This window comes from Sminthopsis crassicaudata, chromosome 2 (assembly GCF_048593235.1).
Source record: "Sminthopsis crassicaudata isolate SCR6 chromosome 2, ASM4859323v1, whole genome shotgun sequence".
Classification (NCBI taxonomy): domain Eukaryota; kingdom Metazoa; phylum Chordata; class Mammalia; order Dasyuromorphia; family Dasyuridae; genus Sminthopsis; species Sminthopsis crassicaudata.
In genome coordinates, this window is record NC_133618.1 from 46,978,552 (window position 1) to 46,993,499 (window position 14,948).

General features: G+C 46.9%; 1 protein-coding gene across 1 annotated transcript; it reads right to left on the reverse strand.

Annotated features, from left to right (window-relative positions):
* Window positions 1-4,046: 4,046 nt before the first annotated feature.
* On the reverse strand, window positions 4,047-13,451 carry VPS4A (vacuolar protein sorting 4 homolog A). The gene is made up of 12 exons (XM_074286113.1): window positions 12,768-13,451; window positions 10,529-10,640; window positions 10,283-10,430; window positions 9,181-9,242; window positions 8,978-9,097; window positions 8,391-8,547; window positions 8,091-8,239; window positions 7,269-7,350; window positions 6,510-6,729; window positions 5,460-5,600; window positions 4,837-4,933; window positions 4,047-4,366 (listed from the first exon to the last, which is right to left on the reverse strand). The coding sequence occupies exons 1-12, from the start codon at window positions 13,101-13,103 to the stop codon at window positions 4,356-4,358; spliced, it is 1,635 nt and encodes a 544-aa protein (XP_074142214.1). The 5' UTR covers window positions 13,104-13,451; the 3' UTR covers window positions 4,047-4,355.
* Window positions 13,452-14,948: the final 1,497 nt, after the last annotated feature.

A 14,948-nucleotide genomic window follows, 5' to 3' on the forward strand; every position in this document is an offset into this window, starting at 1 on the left:
TTGAACTCGGGTTCTCCTGACTTCAGGGCCAATGCTCAACCCACTGCACCACCTAGCCGCCCTGAGAAATTAATTTCTTCGCAAAAAGTAATAATGGAGAAAGAAAATAACATAGGGATGACAAAGGGTGAGCTCAGTGGTTTGGGCATCATTATGTAGAGCAGTGATTCTAATGTTAAGTGTTATGGGCCCCTTTTAAGAACAACATTTTTTAAAGCAGAATATATGATATTGAAAAAGAAATTAACACCGAAATAATCATTAACTTTTTTTTTTTTTTTAATTCCTGAACCTCTGCTTGAGAGTCTGTGTGATGGAGCCTCTCCTACTATTGTTGATTTCTTGCCAGGTGGCCCCCAGAGGAGAGGGAAGAATACCAGTATGGGAACCAGAAGATCTGACCATCAGTCCTGGATCTGCCACCCGAGAGCCCTCATCTTTACATTCTAGTTGAAAAAGTTATTTTTTTTTTCAAGAAAAATGCCTTTCATTTGCTAATGTTGAACTGCTTGGGAAAATCTTGCGGGAATGTGTTCAAAATGCCAAACTCCAACTAGAAAATATTTTGCTATTGGGGCCCAACTATGAAGTGGTTGAGGGATTCCGTTTAACATTAAACTGATCAGAAAAAAGACAATCATGTGGTTCAGTCAGATGCGTAATGACAAGCTGTTATTCATACCCACCCTGCAAATTTTTATATGGTTCATAATTTGGCTTTAAGTTCTCATCCTTTAATGTCAACTCTTAAGGTACTAAAAATTAGAAGCCATCCTTTGTCTGCTCCTTAGCTAGTAGCATCTGGCTCATTTACTGATGGCAGTTCAGTATTTAGAGGATGATCTTCCCAACAAGCATGGCTTAATGGAAAATGTGCTTGAATTATTGGTGGAATTGTGAACTGATCAGCTATTCTGGAAAGCAATTTAGAACTATACCCGTAGGGCTATAAAACTGTATACCCTTTGATCCAGCAATCACCATTACAGGATAGCTATATCTTTAAAGAGATAAGAGGGGAAAGCAGCCACATGTACAAAAGTATGTCTAGCAAATTTTGTGGTGGCAAAGAAGGGCGAAATGAGAGGATGTCCATCTATTGGAAAAATGGCTGAATAAATTGCGACACATGAATGAAATGGTATACTATTGTTTATAAAAAATGATGAGCAGGTAGATTTCAGAAAAACCTGAAGAGGTTCACGTGAGCTAATGCTGAGTGAAGTGAGCAGACAGAGAACACCTTATACGTAGTGTATAACTTCTTAGCCCTTCTTAGTAATAGTGACCCAAGACAATTTCAAGAATTATGTTGGGAAATGCTGTCCCTATCCAGAGCAAGACCAATGCAGTCTGAATTGAAGCAGTCTATTTTCATTTTGTTTTTGAAACTTTGAGAAGCTTACAAAAATCAATGCTGAAAACTGTATAGGTAATTGGAAAAAATAAAATACTATTAAGTGCAAAGAAAAACTGCTTGAGTAGTTTAATCTCAGGCCCTCAGTTTCGTAATCTGTATGTGTCTATAACTAATTGCCTCAAAGGTGGTTGAGGTAAGTACTTAGGAAACTTAGTGCCACGAGATGTGAATTATGGAATCTGGATAAGGTCAAGGTTTAGGGAGATCAGCATTTCTCATTTCCATATGTTTAGCCTTAGCCTTAAATCTTGGGTTGAGACACAATGCTCTATTACCTTGTTAGAATTATAGGAATGATGCCTCAGTGAGCCTAATGACAACAATGGGATCATTTTGCTCTGAAAAATGTCTTGCAGGGATGCAAAATTTAATGCTCAATCATCTCTGTAGATCTACAAGGTAGACAGCCAAATCCTAGCTAATGTCTCAGGAGGGGAAAAGGGGGGAGGGCGTCTCCCTTTTTTACAGCATTAGCAGATATGGTTTATGTAAAAAGCTGTTATGGGTCACAGTGGCTCCTGTTATTTTTCAGTGTATACCTGTATTACTTGCCCTTCTGTTTATGGAAGGCATGGCCTATATTCTGGCAAAACTTAATGAAACCAAACCAGGCTGTTCAGGCAGAACCAAATCCCATTTCCCCCACACCGTCTTCATCCTTTTCCCAAGGAGAGTCCCCTTATCTCATTTCTTCTCAGGAGTCAGCAGTGACCTTAGTTGTTGGCTGTTTTTTTCTACTAAGGGAGGACAGCCAATGCTCAAGTGAGGAGGGGGAACAGGTTGCACATGTACCAAGACCTCCCTGGAACTCTGTGGGACAAACTGGAGAGTTGCATCATGGCAGATTTTGGGAACTGGAACTTGCTCAACTCATCATAGCAAGATTAAGATCAGTAAACTCCAATGGGCTCTCCAGATATGGCTCCTCCAGGAAGGGTGTCTAGAATGTTCATCTTTCCTTCGAGTAGCCATAGCCTTGATTTATGAAGCCGATATCCAGAGAGCCAACATTTTGGAGTTAGTGTTGCAACCAAATCCCAAAGAAGAAAGGATGCAGTTATAGTCATCCCTAATGCAAAAAGCACTTTTCTCCTTTCCCCTGCAAATATATCACCAATGGAAAACACTGCTTTTGTCCAAGTACTTTTCACCAGCTTTGCATCCTGATCTGACACAAGACCTAGAAAATGGAAAGCCAGCCCAATGCAGGATGCTATTCAGGACCAAAGCCATGAAAGAATGGCATTATGGGAGACAGAGATTATGCAACTGAAAGGTCTGGGAATTTTCTTGTAAAATTAAATCTTTTGAATTCAGAATCAAATATATTAAAGTGAATTGGCTAATGGGCAGATAGCTCTCATCTGTTCCTCAAAAATGTTTGAAGGTCAATCGTGTAGGTTAAGGTTAAATGTCTAGATCAAAGACATAGCATTAAGACCAGCATTCATAGTTGTAGTAACACCAAAGCATGCACTGTAACCTACCAGATTTCCGGGTGCCTGAGAAATGCCACAAGCAACAAGGAATCTTTTGACCTAAGAAAGCTGCAGTAGGTGTGGTGACCTAAGGAGCATACTATAGAAAACGTTTTGAAATGTAACAACAGAGGTACAGGCAGGGAGGAGTTTTAAAGACCCATCTTTAGCAGAGAATCTATCATTAAGAGCATGTCTGAAATCTGGCGCAACATGCTTTTAAGGGCCGTCTTTTCAACTACTGTTCTTAGGGTTAGACATATATTTGGAGGATTTATCAGGAAGCCATTTAAAGAGTTGTGTCTAGTTTATAACTGTCAAGACATTCCCCAACCGACAGAATCACAGAACTGAATTCGACTTTAAAGTCCATCTAGTCAACCAGGCCTTAAGAACTCCCTCTAACTAACAAATATGAGTTAATAGTAACAAATAAATTTTATTACTCATGATAAATATAACATCAATAAATTGATATTTTATAAAATATGCACAAGTAAATATTTGTTAAATTTGTTTAACTCTTCATAAATATGGATGAATCTGCCACTTTAGGAGGTAGTGTTTTCCAATTTTTAGATCTATTTTTTTTTTATGACAAAAAAATCTTAATTCTGTCTTACCCACCATCTTGTTTTGTCCAGTGGAACCACACAAGTTTAAATTGGCTCTTTAACCCAAAAAAGATATAGCCATTAAAGGGTTAAAATCTGTGATAATCTCTTCTTCCCATTATTCAGATTTTAAAGGTATGATAAAATCCCTTTATATAATGTCAAGAGCCTGGAAAAAGACACCTTACCTTCTAAGACAGCATAGATATTCCCTGTAAATAAAAACCAAAACCACATTAATGCCAGATGACATGCTCCCAGAATCTTCTGGCTAGAGGCACCTCAGTCCAAGAATACCCAAACAAAAAACAACTTAAAAACCAGATTTGAGACTAATGGATGCTTTAGATGGATTTTTCCCAGAGGGTAGAGGCTAGAATGAGCCTCCTAATACCGACCCCAATGATTCCCACCCTTACCATCTGTTTGTTAGGTAGAAAAATCAATTACTCAACAGTTTTATTTGCTGGATGTAAAGGAGAGCTTAGCAGTAGCTTCCAGGAAGCGCTAGAGACATGAGATCACTCGGGTGGCTCAGGAGGGGAAAAAGGTTTATTAGGCCATTTCCAAGAGAGGGACTCTAAGTGTAGCAACACTGTTCTGCTCCCACAGGCAGAAAGAGGAAAAGGCAGCTGTGAAAAATGGGCCAACAGTCTTCACTACAGACCTAATTTCTTTTGACTTGAATAGCTTTTCATTTGCAGAAGTCATATCCTCCTCCTGCACAGAAGAAACAAGTCCGTGTATACCTAGCCTCAAAGTGACACCGGCAAGATTCCTGACGATCTTAGGAAATATTTAGGACGAAGAGCCAAAGGGCTTCAGATGGCCTTTTCTCAAGAACTAGGACACGGCTATAAAGAGAAAGGAGGAGGAAAGGGCTGGCTGAGCCCACCACTACAGGAATGGGATCGTTCCACTCCCTGAAGCTTTTGGGTGATTTTATTTTTATTTATAAACAAGACAAAAATCCAAGCAGCATTAATTTAGAATAATTACAAAAAAAAAAAAAAAAAAAAAAGTTAAAAAAAAACAGAAGACAGGGAGAGTCAGGAAAAGGAGTAGTGAGCATTTGGAAAGGAGGAAACATGTAGAACCCAGGCTCCGTCATGTACCAGCTGTGCTCCAGTGTCTCTGAGGCTGTAGGAGAAGCCCATCCTCCTTGCTTCCCAGCTGGTCGCCAGACAGCAAAGTGGATTCTGTTGTGACTCTGGGATTAGCCACATGGGGCCCTGCCTGGCTGCTGGCATGGGGAGAGGAAGTGCTGTGGACTTCCCCTGGTCAACCTCCCCCCCTCGTCATCACCCCTACAGAAGCTTTTAACCTTCCTGTCCAAAGTCCTCTGAGAATTTCTTCACTTTCAGAAGATCTTCTGCATTGACGGTGGGTCGGGTGGTGGCCAGAGACCGAAGCATGTCGGACTGTAAAGAAAGAAGAAGTCTTGGGACCAGGGCCTGAGCTGGTGAAGCCCTTCTGTTCCCAGCCGCCATCTTTTATGCTGAAAATTTCTCCAGGATTGGGTGAATTGGAACTTGTATATTGGGGAGGAAGTATGTCTCATACCTTCATATTATATCATATTATATCATATATTATATTATATCATGAAGTCATTAATGGATCCAGCCATAACATCCTGAGCAGAGACAAAGTAATACTAAAGCTAGCAAATCAAATTGACAGATATTTTACTGCATACCTATTGTGTGCAGAGTCAAACTCAACTCAAATGGAATCACTTGTATAGACTTGTGATGCTAAATAAAATTAGAGAAAACTGTACCGTCTGCCTCTCCACAATGAGACTTTTCTTGTGTAAGCTAGAAGGACGTATGGGGCTAACACTACCGCAGGTGGTTGAGTTTGTGTTTAGAAGAGGGCCCGGTTGTTGGGAGCAGTGAAATGAGGAAAGTTCTTAGTTTGTATTCTGGCCATCTGTCTATTTACCATGCATACTACAGGCTCCAACAGCTTGTCACTGGGTACATCCATCCAAGTCATCTCAATGGCTCCAGGGTCTCCTGGAGAGCAGGGGGTCAGAAGGTCATCTATCATGACTCCAGGGTTGGTGCGAGAAGGGCCCTGAACCTGGAATCAAACCAGAGACTTAAGAGGCCCAGATCTACCAGCCCATCGAGAGTTAATCTTTTATAGATTCTAGCTAGACATAATAGAAATTATTCTCTGAAGAATATTTGGAGCTGAAAGGTGCTAAATAATTCTCAGATAATATTGGTTATGTGTGTCAAATGATCCAGGGAGATCATGGGAAAGCCATGTTGTCTAATTAAGATAGCTTTTAAGTCTAAAAGCAGAACACTAAAAAATCTACAAGTTAATCTTTAGGTTTAAATACAGCTTCTAATGTGGATTAGTTAGATGAGCCTCAGTAAATCATTAACTTCTTTATTCACTTCAAGCAACTCTCTAGCTTATCTTTTAAGTTTCTTAAATTAAAAAAAAAAAAAAATGAGTGCATATCCCTGTTTTGTTCTTCTACCTGCCCATCATCGAAAACAAAAAACAAAATTTCTAACAAATATGCACAGGAAGCAAAAAGACTTCCTTACTGGCCACAACCTGAATCCCTCTTCCACCTCCATTCAGAGCTGACTCCTCAAATGATTTGAGGCAAAGACATTTGGGGTATTGCCCTGGTAGAAGCTGCCCTGCCAGGTAACTCAGATTTGTAATCCCTCTACTCTCCTGCTCCTAAATCTTCCCTTTCCTGCCTGTTATAATACCCACCTCCTTGAAGAACTTTCATTAAGTACCACTGTCCTCCCAGCATCTCTTAAAATGACAAGGAACTAAAACCCAACCCTCTCTCCCCCACTTCCAAAATGGAGGGGGAGACGTCAGACATGTACTCCCCACTCTCCTTGAAGAACAGGAACACACTGTCCAAAAAGCCAGAAAGCACCAAAAGGGAGCCCCTGGAGCAGGGCTGGCGCGTTGCCAGCCGGCTTCCCCACTGCGGGGCCCTAACTGCTCTACCTTTTTGAAGTGTGTTGCCGACTGCACTTTGCGCACAGGCTGCATGAGAGAATCCCGCACGATGATGCTGATGTCGGCTCCTGAGTAGCCGTCGGTCTTCCGGGCTAGCTCAAGGATGTTGGCCTCCGTGAGGCTGTGGGGGGTATTCCCGAGATGCAGCCGGAACATCTGGGTCCGGGCTGCTTCCTCAGGCAGGGGGATGTAAATGCGTTTTTCAAACCTAGAGGGTAAAACAGTGAGGATTGGTGTTCCAGGTTTACAGAAGTATAGAAGTTCCGTTAAGAGTCTCCTCAACTCCTGAAATCAAGTACCAAGGCAAAAAGGTGGGTCTACTGGGGCCCCAGTGCTATGTGACGTCACTCCCCAGATCCAACAAAGGTACAGAACTGGCGTTACCCCGCAGGAACTTATGTGGGGAGCTGGGAAGAAAGGAGAGAGGCTCTGAGCAAATGGATTCATTCTAAAGGAGAGAGAACCGCCACTGAGTTATCCCATACCACCGACTTCCTGACCTGGCATCCCCAGACCTAGTCTGTGGATAGATGGCAAAGGGTCTGGGACCTGGCTTTCTTACTCTTCTGATAATGTATTTCAATACAACTGAGTTCCTTTGCAATCCTCCATTCAACAGCACAATTCCGAGGGACAACCTCTGCCCAAATCAGCCAGAGAAACCGTGGGCCGATCGTGCAGGTTTTGGCCACAGAGTCAGGGTGGTTGGTCCACGTATGACTGATAATAAGGACGACCCACACTCACCTCCTTCGAATGGCTGAATCCAACACCCATGGGATGTTTGTGGCCCCCAAGACCAAGGTGCCGTCATTGTTGTTGCCAACTCCTGAGGAAAGAAGACCACAAAGCTGACCGTGATAACACGGCCATCGCCAGCCACCATCTTTGGGAAAGGAGCCTGGGGGCTCACTGACACGGGGGTGGGGGGGTGGGGTTAAGAGATACCAACACCTCCTTGAGATGAGAACAGACTCCTGTCTGTGACTGGGCAGAGAACAAAAGAGGGCAACAACAGGACTCATGGGCCTCCTGGCTCTGCCAGGCTGAGCCCTCAGGTCTCCCTTGGTAATCAGTCAGACAAGACCCAGAGCTCCTTCAGAGGATTAGTGTCTTTGGCTAGAATTACATAAAGAAGGCTAAAGTGGACAGAGGGGAGGCAGGAGAGCAGAGTACAAATAGTCCTGAATAGAGAATTAAGAAACTGGTGTTAAGGCATACGTATGTTTCTTTTTTTAAATCAGGACACCACATTTCAAACGCAATATCCAGTTCCAAATTCTCTTCTGTGGTCAGCCCAAGCTGGTACCCTGGTCTGGGCAAACCCCAACTCCTGCACAGGGAGGAGGGGGCGGCTCACCAGAAGGGCCAGGGCAGCCCTGGCCATGCCCATTTGCTCACCCTGGGTCCTCCATCCCAGGCTATTGGGAGGTATGCATGTGTTTGGGGGTGAAGATTCTGAGACTGAAGAAGCAGGGGCTAGGGCCACGTTCTGCTAATACTCCCCAGCTCCAAGCAGCATCCCCCTCCCTCCCCAAGGATTGTGGTGCGTCCTGTGCTAACGCTCACCCTGCATCTGCACCAGGAACTCTGTTTTGATCCTACGAGCAGCTTCGCTCTCGTTTTCATTCCGAGATCCGCAGAGGGAGTCGACCTCATCGATGAAGATGATGGAGGGTTTGTGCTGCCTGGCCAACTCAAATAGGTTTTTGACAAGCCTGGAGGAAAAGCAGGATGTGGCTGCCCTAGCTGTCCTGGCCCTCTCCACCCCCAGCAGGATCCATGGTCAGGCAGGATCTAGGCCTCGGCCTGTGCCAGCCGCCCCAGCTCCAGCGAGCGAGGGGGAGCACGGCCTGGGGGCCGACTTACTTCTCACTCTCTCCCAGCCATTTGGACATCAGATCTGAGGAGGACACAGAGAAGAAGGTGGAGTTGTTGGCTTCTGTGGCCACAGCCTTTGCCAGGTAAGATTTCCCTGTGCCAGGAGGTCCAAAGAGCAAGATCCCTCTCCAGGGGGTGCGCTTGCCTAGGAGAGGAAATGGAAAACAGTGAGTATCAAAGGATTTTGGACTGAGGGCAGCGGGGGTAATGTTGGAGTCAGGCCCTTTGGTCCCATCTGTAGTCTGACCATCTTCCTAGGCCAAGATTCTGAAACTTTTTCCACTTGTGATCCCTTTCCCCCCCAGAAATTTTTACATGACCACGGGTATACAGGTACATAAAACAGACATATGAAGCAAACATTTACCGATAAAAAATCATAATTTTGCAGCTCCCACATTCAGCTACAATACCCCATATGGGGTCACCACCCACAGTTTAAAAAGCTAGATTCTGGATGACCCTGGGGCCATCTCCAGCCAACTCAATGACAAGCCTGCTGACACTGTTCTTGTGGACGATCTGGATCAGAAGTCAGATAACTTCCAACTTAATTTTTGGTATTCATTCCTCACCTGTGAACAAGTGCGGGAACTTAATTGGCAAGATGACAGCTTCTTTGAGCGCTTCCTTGGCTCCCTCCAGGCCAGCCACATCACTCCACCGAATGTTGGGCTTCTCCATGACAATGGCACCTATAACAAGAAGGCAGTGCTCCCTAAGATGGGGGCTCCACAAGGGCCTGGAAGATGACTTCTTGGGTTCTCACACAACTTACCCATCAGCTGTTCTTGCAATTTCTTTTTCTCAGGATTCTCTCCTTCACTGTCACTGTCACTTCTGTGGAAATGAAACAGATATCACAAGGTGATACTTCATATTGGCAGCAAGGGGCTCTAGGAAAGTAAGGGTCAATGCCTGGCTAGAAAAGGGATGGTCTTTGAAGAGCTACAGAGATCCACTGGCAACACTATGAGTGGCTACATCATGGCATCCTCCCATCAAAGCGTGAGGGAGCCCTAAGTCACAAAGGGATGTGCTTGGAGAATTTAATTTTTTTTTTCCATCACAGAAAGAAAAGATACCCAATCCATCCTGATAAGTAGGAATTGATTTATAAATCAATATACTATTGTTAGGTACAGCTCTTCAGGGCACAAAATAGTAATAACCAGCATTTACACAAAGCTCTATCACTCAATAAGCACTTTACATACATTATATCGGTAAATGTCACAAAATTTCAGGTAATACAGGATTAGCACCCCCATTTTCCAGATGAGAAGACAAACTGAAAGATGACTTGACAAGCACAGCATCAGCCACTCAGTGTTTGTGACAGAGCAAGTACCAGAAGTCTTCCTGACTAAAGCCCATTCTATCCCCTCCCCCATGCTGCCCCTTCTAAAGACTTTTAACATCCCTGCAATCTTCAAACCTTGATGGGTGGAATGTATTACTGTCACCACAGAAGAAAAAACCAAACATTGTAGCAAAATCTCTTTCTGGAAGAAGGGCGTGCACCCAGGAGCCTTCCTGACCTCTGGGAAAGACCTTCCACTCACAGCACCTACCCTTTCAAAATGTGCTTTCTACAGAGTGCATGTTCCTGTCCCAGGGGCCCACCTGCTAGCTGCTGCTTTTGCTACTCTCTGGGAAACTTCTAGTGGAATTTGAGAGCCAGGCATCCCAGGAGTTCAGGTTAATTTTACTAGAGCATTTAAAGGAAATTATTAATCTAATTTTATTAGATGACATCACAAGAAAAGGAATCTGTCTTTGGGGGGGGTCTGAGATTCTCTTGGTCAGCATGCCCAAGAGAATCCCCAGACCCCCCAAGGACAGATTTCCTTTTCTGCCCCACACACTGAGACACTCACCCCTTGCTGTCATTTGGAGCTTCTTTCACGGGCTTTTTGCTTTGCTTGTCTTTATTCCGTAAGTAATCCTTCAGCTTCTCAGCTCGGTCCAGGTACTGCATACACTTGCACCGGATGCTCTCCTTGGCTTTGTCACTGTGTGCATCATCTGAAAAAGGGCGGCCCCAAAAAGGCCCATTGAGCCTCGGGGGTCACCTCCTGCTTGTGGGAGGCGCCCACGACAGCTCCAGCCCCACCCTGACTCACATTTGATTGCATGTAGGAAATACTCCACGGCGTGTTGGTAGAGCCGCAATGCCTCCTCATAGTTCTTGGCTTTGTCCTCCTCCGTCGCCTTTGTCACCAGATCAATGGCCTTCTGGAAAGACAACATGGCACAGGGTTCCCAGACAGGTCCTGAAAGCACCCAGTCACAAGGCAGCCGGAAGCCATGAACTCAGGCTGACTTACTCATCTGTCCTAGGCCACGAGAGCCAACCACTTCCCAGCCATCAAATAGAAAGGCTTTAAAAGGGAGCACTAAAAGACGGTCTTCCCTTCTCCACAATAACCACAGTTAACAGGCTTTTCACACTCACTTTCTCCTCTGGATTCCAGCAGAAGGAAACCTGAGCTAACGTCCCGGACTAGAGTCTCAAAAGGATGGAGGAATCACTCTGTTGTTATTGGGATGTTTTATTCCACTACCTCCAAAAAGAAAGCTGTCACCAAGAGAAGATCTGGGACGCGCTGACCCTCCACTACCACTCCGTACTCGAGAATGAAGATGAGGAATGACGCAATTTCCAGAAAAACAAATGGACAGAGGATGCTCTCAGTCCTGTATCCACTGACAAGCCTCACTGTGTGAATTCCAAGGGAACTTTATTCAGTTCCATTGGCCCCCGAGTGGGCTTCTGCTGATTAGTGGGGAAGAGAAGACTTCCCGAGGCCCCGTGTTAAGCACGGGAATATTTTTAATATGGGGTTTAATGAGCAAGAAGAAAAGCAGAGTCTTTTTGTCTGAAAGATAGAACATGTTGACGGTCATGCAGAATCATATAATACACAATAACAGCACCAGCCATCCCCTCCTTCTCAAGTGGGATTTTAAAGGATCTCTAGGCTCCAAAGTCTAGTTGTCCAAACTCATGATTTCATCCTTTGAAAGCAGTGAGAAGCATTAAGCAGAAACAACAATAATCACTGGGATTACAAAATTATGATCGGCAACAGGAACTCCACTTCTAAGAAAGTGACTGACCTCCTGGCCGACCATCTCTGGGGGCTAAGGCATCATCAGTGACGAGACTCTTCAGCAGAAAGATCCAAACATTTCCAAGTGATGTGACAGATAGAAGAAATCAGTTTTAGTTAATGGCCAATCAATCCAAAAGCTTTAAAAGATAGGAAAAAGAACTGTTTGCTACTAAAATCTAAGACTTTTTAGTCTTATTGGATGAAGAGCCTCGAGACAACATTCTAGCACTTTTGAACCCTCTGCTTGTTCTTGCTGCTGTGAAGCTGTCATTTGCACTGGGAAAGAAGTTTCTGCTGGGTGTGTTTTTAGCCCATCTGGGTGCAAGGACGGGAAGGGCCCGTGATTTCCCAGCCACAGAACACTTCCACATGAAGCATTAGTAAAAGTAGCAAAGTACCTAAGTTTCAGAATGGAAATTTTAGGAAGTAGAGAAGAGATCAATAGCTGTAGGAACCTGCTTCCCCGCCTGTACTTCCTCCCAAGGGTGGGCAAAGACAATGACTCCCATTTCTACAGTACTATTTTAATATTTAAAAAGTACATTCTGCCAAGGCGGCCTCGGGAGGTCCGTCTTTCTCATTGTACCCATTTGACAGATGAGATCCCAGAGATCTCAGCGGTGAGTGACCCGCCTAAGCCCGAGAAATGGGGAGGGTGGGAGCCCCTGCCCGGTGCTCCCGGCAGTGTGCAGCTGTCAAATGGGCACGCTAAAGCGAAGGCAGCCAGGGTCCAGAGGGGCTGCAGGGAAGCCAAGCGGGCAAGCAGCTGGGATCCCGGGACCCGGGCGGCCTCGGTTCCAATCCGGGCCCTCCCGCGGCTGCCTGGTGACCTTGGGGCGGGGCAGGCCCTTCCGCGGGTCTCAGTTTCCTCACCGGTAAGGAGGAGGAAGGGGCTCCGCGGCAGCCCGGAGCCTCAGGGACCCAGCACCTGCCCTGCTTCCCCGGGTGGGCTGAGGACGGGGGTGGGGGAAGATCTGGGCCGCGGCCAGAGCGTGCAGCGGGGATAGGGTGGGGGGCTCACCCGACCCCCGGGAGGGGGGGCAGCAGGCTATGGCCGAGCCCAGGCGGCCTCAGTTTCCCCAGCTGCGGCCCCGGGCGTGCAGAGGGCCGGGGCCCATCCTCCTCGCCCGCAGGGCTCGGGCTGGGCCGGACCACGGGCCTCCCGGGGCGGCCTCGGCCTCGGCCCCGGCCCGGCCCGGCCCGGCTTCCGGCGCGGCCTCCCCAGCCAGGCCCCCGAGGCCGGTACCTGGAGAGTTGAAGTTGTCATTTCATCTCCCGGGCGGCCCCGGCAGCCCGCGGCGCTGGTTCCGGCCTCGGTGCGGGCCCCTGAGGGAGGCCGAGGGCGCTGGGTCCAGGACGGGCCGACGGGCGGAAGGGGACGCGCGGCGGGCGGGGCCCCGGCTGGGCGGCCTCGGCTCCGCTCGGCTCCGCTCGGCTCCGAACCCACCGCGAGCGAGCGAGCTAGAGGGACAGAGCCAGAGAGAGGGCGGCGAGCGAGGCCTAGAGCGGCCCGGGCCCGGATCCGCGGCTGCCCCCTAGCGGCCCCAGCCCGGAGCTGCGGACTCGGCGCCTCCTGGCTCATCCATCCCCGCGAGAAGAGCCAGAAGCTGCAGGACAGTCGGATCCAAAGCTAACGGGTCAGGCTGCGCGAGGCCGTAATAGTGACCACGAGGACTTCCGTACGACCGGAACGCAGAGCCTGCGAATGGGGGTAGGAGGAGGCCAGGCTGAAGAGGTAGGTTAGAGCCGGGTGGTGGAGAGCCTTGAGCGCCGGGGCCGGGCCGTCCTGGGACTGTCTAGCAAAGGACACACGAGATAGAAAACAGTCCCATCGCCAGCTCTCTCGGTGCACAAAGCCTCTCGGAGCGTTGTTTGCGGTGTTTAATTAAAGAAAAAAAAGAACCTGCAAGGTTTATTTCCTCTAGAGCTGCCTTGAGACTTTTGGGACACCTTGTCCGAAAAAAGGCATCGGAGGAGGCGTGGCCTGCAGACGAATTGCGGGAGCCCCTGACACGTGCTGCGCGAGGCGCGCCGGGAGACGTGGTAAAGGTCAAGGTCACGAGACTCGGGGACCAGGTTGCGAGACGGCTTGGGGAGAAGGCGCGGAGCAGAGTCATTGCTCCCAGGGAACCAACTGAGATACTATTAACGTCGGGAAATCCTAGGGCTTGTTTCTGAGTGATAAGGAGAGAATGCCGGTTAAGGACGGAGAGGGGGAGCACCTTCGGAGGCTTTGCCTGGGGAACGTTCCGTATTCGGGTGCACGAGGGACGTTTCCCACAAGTTGTGTGGAAAATCAATCACTTCGCCCGTCTTAGAACTACTTGTTCTCTCAGAGGCAGCGGCTCCCGAAATGCCCTCCGCGTCCTAACACCTATTCTTACCGGGAGGGCTGGCTGTTCAAATGAAGCCGCCTCCTAATTTTCTGTTTCTGCAAAATCATCTTTATGCACTTAGCTTCTTAGCCCTTATTATTTTGGCTTGCTGCGTATTTGTCTTGTTAATTATTCTCAATTACAGTAAGTACAGGCTCGTGCCGAGGCAAGTGCATTTCTCTAGCACATAGCCAGCCTGAGGAGCATTTATAGATCCGGATTAAACCGGTTGTGGAGGATGACGTTCAAAGTAAATGATGGACACCGACGGGTTTCCAAGTGTTCATTTCCTTTGAACATTTCTGGAAAAGAAACCGGCTCCCCGCCCCCCACCCCTTCCCATGATTTGCATAAAAACCGAGGACCAGACGGATTCCGCGGTTTAGCTTCTATCCTCGGGAAGTCAGCTGTACAGCCGGGACAAGAAGTCATTAACTCATTAAAACTGTTACATGTGGTTGCTCTAAACCTATTTATAACTGACGTTTCAAGCAGGTAATAATTCGGACAAATACCTTGTAAAAGGAAACACTGAAGGTAAAAACAGGCACATCTAAAAGCAAAACTTTTTATTATTTACAGTATAAAGGTTACAAAGGTATATACGTACTTATATATATATATATATATACTGCCCTCAAGTCACGCATTTTCATTGTAATGTACAATGCTGTATTTAATATGCAACTCAAGGAAAGTGTGGTCTGAAGTATCCACACGGAGAGCGGGCGGTGAAGCGCTCCCGGGGTGGATTGTTAACACAATACTGCCCTGGGCCACGTGGATACTTTGATCTGGCAGCCTAGACCAGCCCGCAGATCCGAGAGAAGAGCCAAGAAGCCTTATCTGAATACAGAACAGAGCTCTATAAAGACTTTTTAAAAGGATGTCCTTTTGATTCTTCCTAGCAGTCTTGTTACAATCTTCTAAGTCTTGATATTTAAAAATCACTAGGAACAGTATAGGGAGAGGGAGAAGAGGAAAAGGAGGGAGGAGGAAAAAAGGGGAGGGCAGACAATTTGCACAGATGTTAGCCAAAACAGGCCCGGGGG